Source organism: Rhinoraja longicauda, chromosome 14, assembly GCF_053455715.1.
Source record: "Rhinoraja longicauda isolate Sanriku21f chromosome 14, sRhiLon1.1, whole genome shotgun sequence".
Taxonomy (NCBI): Eukaryota; Metazoa; Chordata; class Chondrichthyes; order Rajiformes; family Arhynchobatidae; genus Rhinoraja; species Rhinoraja longicauda.
The window spans coordinates 45,770,936-45,786,596 of record NC_135966.1 but is presented as its reverse complement, the minus strand read 5'-3'; the positions used below and the strand labels follow the sequence as shown (position 1 = coordinate 45,786,596).

General features: G+C 41.7%; 1 protein-coding gene across 4 annotated transcripts in view; it reads left to right on the top strand.

The window, feature by feature from the left end:
- Positions 1 to 3,238: 3,238 nt before the first annotated feature.
- The window catches only part of LOC144600246 (transcription elongation regulator 1-like), an 80,686-nt gene continuing 68,263 nt past the window's right edge, over positions 3,239 to 15,661 (top strand). For 3 of the 4 annotated variants that reach the window (XM_078411805.1, XM_078411803.1, XM_078411802.1), the window contains exons 1-3: positions 3,239 to 3,392; positions 9,994 to 10,222; positions 14,996 to 15,145. In XM_078411805.1, the coding sequence (XP_078267931.1) occupies positions 3,244 to 3,392; positions 9,994 to 10,222; positions 14,996 to 15,145 (528 nt within the window). In that variant the 5' untranslated portion in view covers positions 3,239 to 3,243. The remainder of the gene's footprint in view (positions 3,393 to 9,993; positions 10,223 to 14,995; positions 15,146 to 15,661) is intronic. The other variant, XM_078411804.1, reaches the window with a different exon arrangement.

The following is a 15,661-nucleotide window of genomic DNA, read 5'->3' as shown; positions in this document are numbered from 1 at the left end:
AGGTTGTGAAAGGCACAAAAGAAATGCCAGTATCTCTTTCAACTAGCAACTATTTTTAGGCAGAACAAGTTGGAGATTCTGTTTCTGAATTTTGTGGGTCGGTATTTAACAGCGTCATCATGCTTTAGGACTCTGCTAAGTTGGTTTTCTTTATTGTCATGCCGAGATAGTAAATTTTCTTAGGGTTTTCAGTTGTTAATTTCCATTCCTGTTCTATTTGTTGCCCATTTAGATGCAGCAGGAATTACAATAAAGAAAATAGGAGCAGGAAACCTTGTTGATTTTTCTGTTTGTTATCTGGTGACACTGCAGTGAATTCTCGTTTTGTAACATCTTTCCAGGGAAGAACAGGACAGTGCACATTGCATCATTTGTTTTGCTTCATGTCAAATCAGCTCGTTGGCCTTTATATTCATGCATGTACAAACAGAAAACAGGGGCTGTCAAAAAGCAGTTTTGATAAATCCGCTGCTTTAACAGTAGAGGAACCACCTTCCCCAGAGGCCTCTGGTCTGGGAGACACCGTAAAACCATTATGTAAAGGTGTGCAGATGGAGTTTTGGATTCCTCCATCCAATCTGCCACCAAGAGCTATCTGCTTGGCACAGCGCTGGAATGACTTTAACAGTGTTCAGAAAACCATTACATATTGGCCTGCTGTGGTTTAGTTCTCATGATTATGTCTGAGCAACACTGAGCATGTGCAGAGCTGATGATATTATTGCTGCTGAGTACCATTTCTCTATGTTTTTGCAACCAAGGCCAGGCAGATCCAGTATGTATTGCTCTAATTAATCCGTCTTGAAGCACTGCATTGCAGTGATACAACTGAATGACTTGCAGTCCCACTGAGGTATGCAAACACAAGAGACTAGATTTATATTTGGGTAATGAGAGCAGATTTCTTTCTCCAAAGAGGGCAAGTGAATTAGGTTTAGATACTATTCCAAGACCAGCTTTCTTCTTTCTTTGTAAGACTCAAATTTGCAGAGTGTCAAGATGACCTTTGATCTTTATGTTCTCTTGATTATTTGGTCAAGTACTTGATTTTTTTTGTCCAATAACAGGAAAATTGCATTTCTATATTGTAGTTTGAATGCATCTGTACATTTTTGATTGTAAAGTTCATTAAAAAAAAATGTAACTTAAGAATCTTGGGACCAAAGCTTGTGAGCACATGAAATAAGAATTCCCATCCCATAAGGTCATTAAGGATTAGAATGTCCTTTTTGTCCTCTGGTTAATCTACCTAGAAAAAGCCAAATGTCAAAGACGCCATTACAACAGAGATAATTATCCAAGAGCAGACAAAACTGGAACCCGTTCAGTCATTCATCAAATTCACAATTAATCTACTTCATTATCATTTCCTGCACAATCCTCATATCCACTCTTGCACTGCCACAGCAACCACTTCTTAATCCACTTTGGTGTATTACACCCAACTCCATGTGCATTATCCTGATTGACCAACCATTTCAGCATTTTGGAGGAATGCATAATGATTCCAGCATTACTTATATTAGGCTAAATGTACCAAAGTCGTTTCATCTTGATTTCAGCTACTCAGACCATAATTTCTTAAATTCCAACCCTGATCTCTCTTTCTCTCTCCTTTGTTAAAATACTGAGAAGCTATATTTTTAACAAAACTTTAAGTTATTTGAACAAATATCTTATTTGGCCTGGGAGTAAATTTGTGTCTAACTCTGACTGAAGTAAGTGTAATATAAATTTTACTTAAGTTCCACAAACTGCAGAGGGGGACATTAGTCAATCTTGAGTTGACTTTACAACTCAGGTGGCTTGCTTGCAGTACATCTATTCCAGATTAGCAAGGTAGAAATTCTCACTGGGTTGCTATCACTCAGTATCAATTTGCCCCCTTAGTCATGCAACTTTCAAGACATATAAAAGAATTAAGCACACAAACTATTTTTCGATTCACCTAACCTTGACTGCAAGCAATCTGTAATTTATATTTATATTATACAAGATGAGTGTAAAGAATTATATATATATATATATATATATATATATATACAAAATTCTGGAGTAACTCAGCGGGTCAGGCAGCATCTTGGGAGAAGGAATGGGTGATGTTTCGGGTCAAGACCCTTCTTCAGACTGGGTTTCAACCCGAAACGTCACCCATTCCCTCTCTCCCGAGATGCTACCTGACCCGCTGAGTTACTCCAGCATTTTGTGTCTACATTCGATTTAAACCAGCATCTGTAGTTTTTTTTCCTATATATATATATATATATATATATATAATATATATATATATATATATATATAATATATATACACACACACATAAATATAAACAATAATGGTGCAAAAAGTCAAAACCAATGCCCCCAAGTCTATGTAGTTTAGAGCTTATTTGGAGATTGTAGTGTTTAATAGCATGATGGCTGTAGGGAAAAAGTAGTGTAAGAAAATAACTGCAGATGCTGGTACAAATCGAAGGTATTTATTCACAAAATGCTAGAGTAACTCAGCAGGTCAGGCAGGATCTCTGGAGAGAAGGAATGGGTGACGTTTCGGGTCCCAAAACACCACCCATTCCTTCTCTCCGAGATGCTGCCTGACCTGCTGAGTTACTCCAGCATTTTGCGAATAGATGGCTGTAGGGAAGTAGTTGTCCTGAACCTGGACGCTACCGTTTTCAGGCTCCTGATGGCAGTGGTGAAATGAGTGTGTGACCAGAGACAGGGTGGTGTACGGTCTCTGATGATGGCAGCGACTTTGCAATGGCTTTTTGAGGCAGCAACTCTGTTGAGTCCCACCCTTGCCTTGCTTCGATGGTGGGGAGGTCAGAACCCGTGGTGGTTTTCATCCAGAAGCTGTCTTTGTAGATTGGTCGGAATTGTGTGTGGGGAAATGGAGACGGGCTTGTTGTTGTTGTTGTTTGATGCCTACCTGCGACGGCGCCATCAGACGGGAGTAGTAGGAGCCGGAGCAGCACCGAGCGGCCGCACGACTGGAAGGGGAGGGGTCGTCGAGCGCCTTGGAAGGTGAACGTCGTCACGTCCGGTCCCGCTCTTCACACAAACATGACCGCCGAGCGGCATCCTCTGACGTCATCGGAGCGGCAGGGATCTGAGCCACTGAGCTGCGGGTCCGGCAGCCAGGCAACCAATGGAACGTCGAGGAGTGGGCGGGACGCGGCAGCAGGGTCGGTTGCGCTCGGCGGGCGGCGGAAGTAGTCCCCCTCCCCCCCCCCCATTGCTCTACATGATGGCCGACGTGGGGTTGTTGATGCAGGATGGCCTCTTACACCCCAGCCAGGCGCAGAATGACGGAGCCGGCGAACAGCCTAAACCCAACAGCGACTCCTCCAACCAGGCCCGGTACGTGGATATGAATAGGCTTGGGATCTTGAGGTATAAACAACGCCACCGGTTACAAACCTACCCCTCCCCTCCCCGAGTGAGAGAGAGCGATCCGGCCGGGCCTGGCTTGGGCCGACACCTGCACACTAACCGCACCGCACAGCACCGCACTGGAGTGGGAGATCAGGCGCACCCCAGCCCCGGCAGGAGGCACGGGTCACCTCTTCCCTCGCTCTGATCTCAGTAAACGTTCAAATCCTCCTGAGAGGGAACAATCCGTGGGGAACTCTACTAACTTTGCAATCAGGGCATGACGGGAAACTTCACACGAGCAGAGACAGTCCGAGCAGGCATGCTGCTGCCTCGGTTAATTAACCACACCGCACATCTCAAACTTATTCAAAAAAAAGTTTAGGGTCAATTAATTCACACAGATTCCATCTTGTGTCGTTCTTTGTTGCTTTAAGCTGCTTTTCTTCTCATTTTCTTTCTAAAAGCATAACCTTCTTGAAGCCTGCCCATCTACTAGTTACTAGTAGATGGCAATTTGATTGGAATGCTACCTATCTGCTCCTGTTCCTGTCTTGCTGTATATTTATAATCTCACGGGGTCATTTCCAACATCAGTTGTAGTTTTGTTGTGGATATGAGGCTATCAGGATAAAAACCCTTAAGAGATATTACTGAAGAGATGGCCATTATTATGGTTAGTTAAATTTTATTTGATGTTACGGAATAGCGAGTGTCCTCTGGTGGCAATTGTGTAAAAATCATTGGATAATGATAGATTGGAGATCTTTTTTTGTGTGCAAGTTAAGTTGTTCTGGATGAGTAGTAGAAATATACATTGTAAGCAAGATGGTGTGAATTTTGTACATCTCTCGATGTTGATTCAAGTTACCAAAAAGCAAGGTTAAACAATAACATTAGAGTTTCGGTAAAACATTGTGTTCACAAAAAAAACATCATTAGGACAATGAACACATTTTTAGTGTCAGTTTGGTTGGAAAAATATCATTTGAGCACTTTGGGCGAAGGATGATTTTTTAAAGTAAAAAATACTGTTTGGCAATTCTAGGTTCACCTGCCTTCCATCATATTTAGTTACAAATCTTGGTAAGGAGTTGAAGTGCTGTAACTTCAAAGATGAAAAGGTGAAGAAACAATTTGAGTTGCAAATGAGTAAATCTATATGTGATAGTATATAGCAGGAAAATCTTTCTTTTGCATTATATGACTGGGTTATCGCAATTTGTTTGTGTATCCATTTAATGAGTGCGAAGTGTGCGATTGCCTCGGTTAATTAATCACATAGCTCATCTTCAACTCTAAGAAAACGTTTAGGGCCAATTCTTTCACACAGATTCCATCTTGTGTCTTTCTTTGTTGCTTTAAGCTGCTTTTCTTCTAATTTTCTTCCTAAAAGCATGGATTCTGATACATAACCTTGGAGCCTGCCTATCGACCAAAAACAGATATGACAAATTACTTGGTTGTTTTAATTATAATATTATGGTAAAGTGCAGTTAATTTGCCCTGTTTTATTTCATAGGGTGTCATACAGTCTCTTATATTATCTTTGATAATAACGTATCGGTTGAAGAACATCTGCCTTACAATGAGCGATGCATCGAGTTATGAAGTAACGTTTAGAGGGAAGAAGCATCCATCGAACAAGACTGAGCTTGACCAGTGTGGATGGATATTTCAAATGGTTTGAGATATATGAGGAAATAGTGAAGCAAACAGCGTCAATGAATAATGTACTCCATTCAGCTAGGATATTTTTAAATAATTGACATTTCATTGTGGATATCTCGAAGTCTGCCTACAATATATCCAATTAAAATAGTCATAAAGATTAGCAATTATTTTCCTTTAAGTTCCAGTGAGATTCGTTTCAGATCTGTTCGTAAGGCTTGAGATATGACTTGATCATAGCACTGGAGAAAGAAACGATGATGACAAACTGAATATGTCTCCAGACAACAGGACTTGGGGTGCGCTGTTTCTAGAACCACATTAAACTTATGAATTGACATTTTTTGACTGAGGCGTTACTGACTATGTTTAGCACTCTGTTTAGCCAGGACAAATAAGAACTGTTGCGGTTATCTTGGTTTACATGTTAGCCAGTCTAGATACAGAGAGCCAAATTCTATCCCTTACGGACTTGAGTGAACTCAATGTGATTTGCCCATCATCTTGCAGTTCAAAGTTGGATTTCAGCTAGTTGCATTTAGTTAGTTGAATTTAAATTCAAAGTTGCTGCGGTGGGCTTTCAACACACATCACTGGATTAATATTCGAGCCTTCTGTGAGCATGTCCTGTAGTTAATATCTATGCCACCATCAACTCACCTTGATGTCAGTGGTGGACACAAAATGCTGGAGTAACTCAGCGGGTCAGACAGCATCTCTGGAGAGCAGGAATGGGTGACGTTTCTGGTCGAGACCCTTCCTCAGACTTGATGTCAGTGGGACTGATTTATATTTGAAGTAGTTGCTGTGTTTTCTGATACAGAATGTACAGAATGGTATATTTTCGCAAGGGGTTTTCAAAGTTGTCATGAGTATTTTTGCAGCTCTTTTAACTTTATTATACGTTCTGTCCCCTTTAGAACTTGATATAATCAATAGCTGAAGCATTTGTGTAGCACTAAGTGAGTGCCGCATTGTTGGAGGTGTTGGCTTTCATAGGAGGAGTCGATCCCATTGATGTTTCTGGGATCTTTTAGTTGGAAAATTGGCTGTCATGTTTCCTAGTGACACTGCTTTGTAAAGGCACCAATTGGTTGTAAAATGTTCTTGGACATTTTTAGGACTAATAATGCAGGTTCCTTATCCAGCAACCAGAGTAACACTCCTTTGCAGCACGGTGAAAGTCATGTCACAATAGCAGTTTTCCAGAGGAAAGTTTTAAACAATGCATCTAAAATATGTTTGAAAGATCTATTTTGAAAAAGAGAGTTTATTCATAAAGTCCAGTTCGATAATTATAACCCCATCAACATTACTAAAATCGATTTATCGGATTATTATCACTTTGCTATTTGTTGAACCTTGCCATAATTTGTTTTGGATCCATGTTGCCAGAATTATGAGATTTGTTCCAGTAATTTTTACTTTACCCTTCAGTGGCAGTGCATAATATAATTGTGTAGAGCACTCTGTCCTGCCAGCTAATATGAAGTGAGTATTAAAGTGAAACTGTTAAATTGGAAATTTGAATAACCTGTGACTGCATGGAGTACAATTGTCTTTGTCATGGGACAGTTAGAAGAGAAGGCTGTAAAGTATTCGACACTGGAACCAATATTTACATTGACTCGCATCATGTGTGGAAGTTGTTGCACACTTTTTTGTTCAGTTAAGTTTGATTTATGAAACGATTGGTTGGGCCTTTGTTTTCTTTGCCCACAAACAGGGGTGCATCATGGGAAATAGAATTCCAATAATAATCATCAGAAGGCATCAGATCCATGACTGTCAGTCCCAGATGATTGACACAGACTAGTTGGTTTTGAAGCCTGGGAATTTCCAATGGGAAAAATGTTGCCATCTGCGGCACCTACACTGAACTAAAATAAAATAAAAACTAACCTGCCGTCTCCATTAACATGCTGAGCAGTAAGAACAGTGATGCTGCTGATGCAGACCTGAAATATGTCTCATGGTTGTTGTTCAATCTAAGCCAATTAAACATCGCTTTTGTTTCAGTCCTTTGCTCACTACTGTGGCCACAGTGGGTTTCATCCGAGCCATGGGCAGTCGGGTGGAGTTGTCGAGAAGTTATGGCTTGATTCTCTTTCTGATCCTCTAACTTCAGTGGCAAGTCATTTAATCTTGGCTATGGCAGCAGCACATTTGACCCAGGGTGATTTTTGTAGGGGAATCAGACTTTTTGCTGTTCTTGATCACCATCCAGTGACCTCTGGAGATATTGTCCAAGGTCAGAATCGTGATCATGTGCTGAATACCAAAACACAGTGGCTTATCGAACACTTTTGAAATCGAAATAATGATTCATCTGAAGTTCAATGGTTACACCCTTATTACAAGTTTTAATTGCTGATCTTTTCTCAAAAGACACCGTGCCTGTTCTTGGCTTGAAACGCAGCAGAATCAATATTTGTGGTGAGGGTGCAGGATGAGCAAGCATCCTTGAGTTCAAATGGCAGGCTGTAAAGTTGAATCCAATGACACGGGGCTTTTGAAAGGATGATTGGTACTTGACTGTCACTTAAATATAAAACTCAGCTGGTTCAGTACTGTCTTTAAGACAAATTACACAATAGGTTTTACCTTGCCTGGCCTTCGCCCAACTGTAGTTTCCAACTAAACAAAAACAAAGGATGGAATTGTCAAATAAAAACAGAAAATATTTGTAATATTCAAGGTCAGAATCCATCTATGTAGAGAGAAACGGACTAGTTGAACCTTGATGTCATTAAATTGAATGACATTTGATCGGTGGTGCTGCCGTATATCCATCAAAGACATCCGGAGATAAATTAAAAGTTAAACCCATTAAAGTAAATTGATCTGATTCAGAGAAGATTTGCTACCTGAATTTTGGATATTTTTTACTATTGCCAGTAACGTGTATAGGTCCGCTAATGATTTTCCGGCACCCTTGGTTCCAGAGCTTTGCTATATTATCCGTTTTACCAGATCAACCAAGGTCATTGCCTCGGGAGAGGGGTGGGGGGGGGGGGAGAGAGATACAGGCCCACAAGGTCGGACTCAGATGCCCGCCATGGGAACACAGTGACCGGGCGAGAGTCCTTGCCACATGGGGCAGATTCAATCTTTAGATTAGCCGCAGGTCCCGATACGGTCAGGGTCGGCCAGTGGTGGACCTGTATTGCCTTTTATTGTTTCTGCAAGACCATGCTGCAATAGCCAAATCCATTTTGCTGAAAATTATTTTCAAGAGTGCTATACTAACTTGAAAATGTTTCTGTGCATGAGTATTAAAACTTTGTGTGAATTAGTTGCAGAGCAAAAATTGTGGAAGAGAAACAATTTTTTACGTGAAATTTTGCATGCAGACTTAAATGTACAGCCAAAGGTCAAGAGATTCCTCAAATTGATTAGCCTTCATATTAGTTTGCGGGGTCTTTAGTGTTGGTCCTGTGATGGAAATTGGGTTATCCCTGGTAACCTCTTCTGATTGCTATTCATGAGCTCCACTGGGAAAATTGAAATATTGTGCATCCAAGCAGAGTTTTGATCCGATCATGATCTCTCCCAGTGAAATATTTTGCCAGCAGTTACTGCAGAAGCTCCCAGTGATTGGCTGTAATACCAGAGAGTTGTTGCCACCCATAGAAAATTTAGCAAGCCTATAAATGATGTGCTTGAATGCAGGGGAGCTGGTAGTGCCTTCAGAAATATTCAAATGGCTGTTATATTTGAAATTTAGCTGGGTGAGTGTAGTCTTGCATAAATTTGCGCAAACATCATGTTCAAATCACTTCAGATAGTCCCTGCTTTCCCTCTCTATCCCCTCCCCTTCCCAATTCTCCCACTAGTTTTCCTGTCTCTGACTACATCCTATCTTTGTCCCGCCCCCTCCCCTGACATCAGTCTGAAGAAGGGTCTCGACCAGAAACGTCACCCACTCCTTCTCCCCAGAGATGCTGCCTGACCCGCTGAGTTACTCCAGCATTTTGTGTCTACCTATGTTGAAATCCTGCTTCGATTAACTTGTCTTGTGCATTGTGATGCAGTGGTAGCTTGTGCTTTGGAACTCTTTTTGTTGCTTGTTCTGCAAAATGTGACCTTGGGACCGATACGTAGTTGGAACACAGATAGGCACAAAGTGCTGGAGTAACTCAGCGGGTCAGGCAGCATCTCTGGAGAGAAAGGATAGGTGACATTTTGGGCCGGGACCCTTCTTCAGACTGAAAGTAGGGTGTCAGGGGGAAGAGCTGGAGGCGAAAAAAGACCAGGACAAATGGGGGCGAGCAACAAATGACCAAGCCACAATTGCTGGCCCTGATTTGTATTCATCTTTTGTCGCCTCCAGCTCTCTTCCCACCCACTACTTTCAGTCTGAAGAAGGGTCCCAACCCGAAAAGTCACCTATTCTTTTTCTCCAGAGATGCTGCCTGACCTGCTGAGTTGCTCCAGTACTATGTGTGTCTCTTTGGTATACACCTGCATCTGCAGTTCTTTGTTTCTACGTAGTTGGAGCAGTTATGCTTTCAAGACTGAGCTTAATTATGAGTGTGTCATCTTGAGGCTGAGTGGATGTATGTGCTGAAAGGGTTTTATACACTCAAGAATTGTTAACGTTTGCTACATAGTTCCAAGATTCCAGTTTTGATCAATTTTACTCGGTTAGTTATGAGAGATATGTTACTGCTGGCTTTCATGTCGAATATTGAAGATGTTATTATCCATGATCTGTCCACTGGATGATGTGATCATTGAATAAAAAACAGGTCAGAGGACAATTATCACAACCGAGACATGGAAATGACTAACAGCCATTTGATGTCAGGCTATTGGAGGTTGGCTGATGAATATGGAAGAGATGCAGAGAAAAGAACAAATAATAAGAACATGTCATTAATATATACTTAATTTAAAGACTAACACTGCGGTTGTTGTACATCTATTCATATTTTATCTCTTCTGATAGAATGGCACATCAGCAAGCTTTACGATTTCGTGGTCCTGCTCCTCCAACGAATGCAATGTTGCGGGGACCACCACCTCTTCACGTGCGTCCACCACCTCCGCCATTTGCCATGATGAGAGGACCACCACCACGTCCTCCGTTTGGACGGCCACCATTTGATCCCAATATGCCTCCAATTCCACCTCTGCCAGGAGGAATGCCACCGCCCATGGCTCCACCACATTTACAGGTGGGTACGAAAGGTAGGAGTAACAGGAAGCATTTTCTTTGCTTTGTGTTCGGTGGCTCACTTATCTTTTCACTTTGTCATAATTTTACTTGGACATTTGATCTTTCAAATCATGTGTAATCACTCCCCAAAGACCTTTTTGTTATTTCAGAGCCTTCACAACCCTCTTTTCGCATGCATCCCAAAAATGTATTGTTAAAACTTTGTTGGTCTCCACTTTTTCAGAAACAATCCATTTAGTTTCTTCTGCCCTTGTCCCCACATCACTCCCTTCAGTGCAATTGAATCTTATTTTTCTCTTTATATTTTCTTTGTTGTCATGAAAGGTAATTGACCTGAGATGTTTTGTTTCTTTTCAAAATGCTTCTCATCTGCCAAGTATGTCCTGAATTTTTAGTTTTAGTTTCAGTCATTAGCTTATGTAATGTTTTATTTTTTAAGTTTCTTTTTTTAATATATCTTCATGATGTCACAAACCATTGAGTGACTTTTAGAATTATTCAAACATATATGCCAACTAAAGGTTTCCAGAAACTTAAGTGGAGACAAATCATCCACTGGCTTGGTTGCAGTTAAATGATAATGTGGCACAATATAATGATCAGAGAGCTGTTCCTGTGCTGAGTTACCCTTGAGCAAAACCGATGATTTGTTCATTCATTTCTGCAAATAAAGAATAGAATTTTATTTTCAAGATGAAACATTTTGCCTTTAATCTCCCGGCAGTGTGCGCACGAATGACAATTGTACACGTTACTTACTGTGCACAGAACTCAATGGAGATTGACTTTATTTAGCACAGGCCATATATCTGGCTTTGTCCCATATTTCTTTTTCCAGACAGGTAACATAAATGTACCAATGGAAGATATGACATGAACACTTGACATTTCAATTATATCAGTTCAACCACCAACCTCCAGCCAACCCTTAAATTCTCTTGGAAATCTCTGACACCTCTCTCTCCTCTTTCTTGATATGTCTCCAGTTCAGGAGGCAGACCATCCACCGACATGAACAAACCCACAGACTCCTACAGCTACCTTGATTAGTCTTCCTCCCACTCTAGCTCACCTTTCTTCAGAAAACGTGCTCCCATCCACAAAGCCCCCCCCCCTCCCTCTGGGCCGCTTTGCCGAACATTTAGGCTCTGCCTTCTAGGGACAGCTGGAGCTCCTGGATGCTCGCCATTACCTACTGATCTCCACTGCCAAAGCGAGGCCAATTGCAAACTGGAAGAACAGCACCTCGTATTCCGATTGGGTAGTCTTTAACCCAATGGCATGATTATTGAATTCATTCAATTGCTCCTCAAGTTCCCCTCCCAACTCTTGCCTCTCCTTCACATCAATCAAACTCCTCCCCTCCTTATCCCCTCTCACACATTCTCTTCCACTCCCCCTGCCCCTGTTTCCAAGTTCCTTTCCCCTCCTGAACCTTCATCTCCATCTATTCATCAGCCACTCCTCCCTACCCCAGATCTCCCATTATCCTTCCCTTTCCCCACCCCACCCCTTTCTGTTTCTTTCTCCCCACCATTTCTCCCTCTCGTTCTATATATCACTCCCCATTTTGGTTTCTTATTAGATTCCACCATTTCCACTCGAATCATCTCTACTTATCTTCAGCTTCGGTTGGTAATTCCACCCTTCTCATCTCCACCTGACTCACCTGCTCATCAATCCCTTCTTACCCAAATACAACTATCACCAACTCCCTAAGCACCCCTTGCCCTCACCACTTTTGATCAGTTTATTTCCCATCCATCTGTCTGAAGAAGGATCTCGAACCAAAACTGTCTGTCCATTTCCCTCCACAGATGCTGCTCACCAGCTGGGTACCCAAGTGGTTTCTTTTCTGCTTGACAATAAATTACCATTTGTGGATTCTGATTCTCTTGTGAAGAAGGGTTTCGACCTGAAACGTCACATATTCTCTTCAGAAATGCTGTCCTGTTGAGTTACTCCAGCATTTTGTGCATCTTTGGTGTAAACTAGCATCTGCAGTTCCTTCCTGCACATCTGATTTTTGTTATTCCCCATTTCACTCTTGCTTGATTAAAGGTCTACCTCTTTTTTTTAGATTAAAGCTTGAGATCAAGATTACTCAACCATTGAAAATAGTCACTTTATACTGATCTATTCTTCCCTCTAAAATGTTAAACTCTTGTCAAATCACACCAGCTGAAATTCTGGGGAAAATATCTGAGTCTGTAAGTTGTACTGGTTTCAAAGTTGTCTTGTTAAGTCTCATTGTCTATATTAATTCTCACCTAACAAATAGCTAACCATGGCCTGTTTCCTGTATCGTTACTTTTTTGCATACCGTTCATTCATTTGTACTATATCTCTCCACATCACCGTCAACATCTCTTGTTTCCCTTTCCCCTGACTCAGTCTGAAGAAGGGTCTTGACCTGAAATGTCACGTTTTCAGTTTCTCCAGAGATACTGTCTGACTTGCTGAGTTACTCCAGCTTTTTGTGTCTATCTTCGGTTTAAATCAGCATCTGCAGTCCTTCCAACGCATTTGGTTTCTGTGAATATGTTTCCTCACATTTTAACTCCTAACAACATATTTCATGCAACCATAGGACCATGATATTGTAAACAAAGTAGTTTTCACAGTAAAAGTAAAGGAAGTTAATTAATCACAATGTCACTATAATGAAACCGTTGCATGTGATTCATTAACAAATCAAAGTTTTTGAAGAGCTTGGAGAGAGCAATGGCCCATTGTAACATTTGCTGAAATATCTTTTTAATAAGATTTTCCACACTTAAATGTTGGACACCAAAAATCAACTTTCGCCGAAATTATCTTGGGTAAAGAATGTTTCCTCGCACAAACTGAGTAAACCAAGCAAGCTGTTACCCTAAACCTTGGTTATAGGGCTGTTATAACTTGAAGTGCAATAAGTTCCTGAGTAAATCCAATAAGGCACAAAAGATATCGAAGTTAAATTTCCTCGTCTGCAATGGTGATTTGATAACGGATCTTTCCCAGCTTGCAACCACTCAACTTATGTACATCCCGTGCATACGAATAAGTGTTTGGTAAACTGTTGGAATGGACTTATTGCCTGCTGTGGGGCTGCAGGCACCTTCTGCCATGCTCGTGCTCAGTTTGCAACTACATTTCTGCCTTGTGAACTTTAGACGAGATATAGTGTGGAAGTGAGCCCATCGGCCCACCTAGTCTGTGCTGACCAGTGATCCCCGTGTACACTAGCATTGTCCTACACACTAGAGACAATTTACCGTTTCCAGAGGCTAATTAACCTACAAACCTGTAAGTCTTTGAAGTATGGGAGGAAACTAGAGCATCTGGAGAAAACCGATGCGGTTTCAGGGAGAACATACAAACACCCCACAGACAGCACATGTCGTCAAAATCAAACCCAGCTTTCAGGCACTATAAGGCAGCAACTGTGCCACCTGTGGGATTCGTGAACAGTTCTCAGGAACACAACCCAGTCATAGCTTACAGAGGGCCAGTAACTGGTATTTTGCTAAGCAGGCGTGTACCGGGTAACGGTGTTTACAGTACTTAATTATATTTTTGTATATGCTTTATGATATGGTAATGACATTCAACTAAATAAATGGTCCGGCCCAAATGATTTGCAGTGATGTCTTCCAGAGTTCATGTGTATTGATACAGTGATTGTGTAAAGGGACAATGTTTGTCCAGTGTTTGCAAGGAGTTGACTTGTTTCCAACCCATCTTGTACGCAAACTTTTTTGATTTCCTTAAGGTATTTTTGATTGATAGATATAGTGACTTGGCTATATATTTTTTAATTTCCTTTTTCTGGTAGAACTTCAATGGATTTTTAAAATACACCATAGTTTGTTAGAAGATAATTTGTTTTTCAGTTCCTTTCCCAAGTGGGTTAACAGTTCACTTCTGTGCCAAGCTAAGGTGGGATCTTGTTTCACCTCTTTTACAGAGATACATCGACAATAGGTGCAGGAGTAGGCCTTTCGGCCCTTCGAGCCAGCACCGCTATTCAATGTGATCATGGCTGATCATCCACAATCAGTACCCTGTTCCTGTCTTCTCCCCATACCCCTTGATTCTGCTAGCCCTCGGAGCTCTATCTAACTCTCTTTTGAATGCATCCAGTGAATCGGCCTCCTCTGCCTTGTGAGGCAGAGATTTCCACAAATTCACAACTCTGTGTGAAAAAGTTTTTCCTCGTGTCAGTTCCAAATGGCCTAACCCTTATTCTTAAACTGTGGCCCCTGGTTCTGGACTCCCCCAACATCGGGAACATGTATCCTGCATCTAGCGTGTCCAATCCCTTAGCAGTTTTATATGTATTTATAAGATCCCCTCTCATCCGTCTAAATTCCAGTGAATACAAGCCCAGTCGCTCCATTCTTTCATCATATGACAGTCCCGCCATCCTGGGAATTAACCTCGTGAACCGACACTGCACTCCCGCAATAGCAAGAATTTCCTTCCTCAAATTAGGTTAATTCCTGATGTTTGGAAGGAAATGTAAAGTCTACGTATTCTCTTTATATTTGTTACTTGGCTTCTCTGTTTGGTACTAATATTCTCTGTGCAGCCTAAGCATCCATCCATTGCTGCTTGTTTTATTACATTCCATGTTCATAAGGACACGTTATGTTGGCATGTCCCCGGGGTTATAAATTATTTCATAGACACTTTGGTTTGCTGAGACTCGGCTTTGTTAGTGATACACTAAGCACATAGTTCCAGAACTTACGCTGCTTCTGCTTTAATGTCATTTTTTAAATTCCAGAGACCACATTTCATACCTCCTCCTATGGCCAGCATGCCCCCACCACCAGGAATGATGTTTCCACCAGGGATGCCCCCAGTTTCTGCTCCAACTCCTGGGTTGCCAAACAATGAAGAAATTTGGGTGGAAAACAAAACTCCAGAAGGAAAGGTAAGCTCGGATAATTCTGGCTTCATTAGATGTAATTACATCCATAAAGGATGAATTCAATATGCAGAGGAAAGAACTGCAGATGCTGGTTTAAATCGAAGGTAGACACAAAGTGCTGGAGTAACTCAGCGGGACAGGCAGCATCTCTGGAGAGAAGGAATGGGTGATGTTTCTGGTCGAGACCCTTCTTCAGACTGATGTCGGGAGTGGGCGGGACAGAGATAGAATGTAGTCGGAGACAGTAAGACTGGTGGGAGAACTGGGAAGGGGAGGGGATAGAGAGAGAGGGAAAGCAAGGGCTATTAGAGAAGTCAATGTTCATACTGCTGGGGTATAAGCTACCCAAGTGAAATATGAGGTGCAGTTCCTCCAATTTGTGCTGGGCCTCACTCTGACAACGGTCGAGGTCCAGGACAGAAAGGTCAGATTGGGAATGGGAGGGGAGTTAAAGTGCTGAGCAACCAGGAGATCAGTAGGTTAAGGAGGCTGAGCAGAGGTGTTCAGCGAAACGATCGC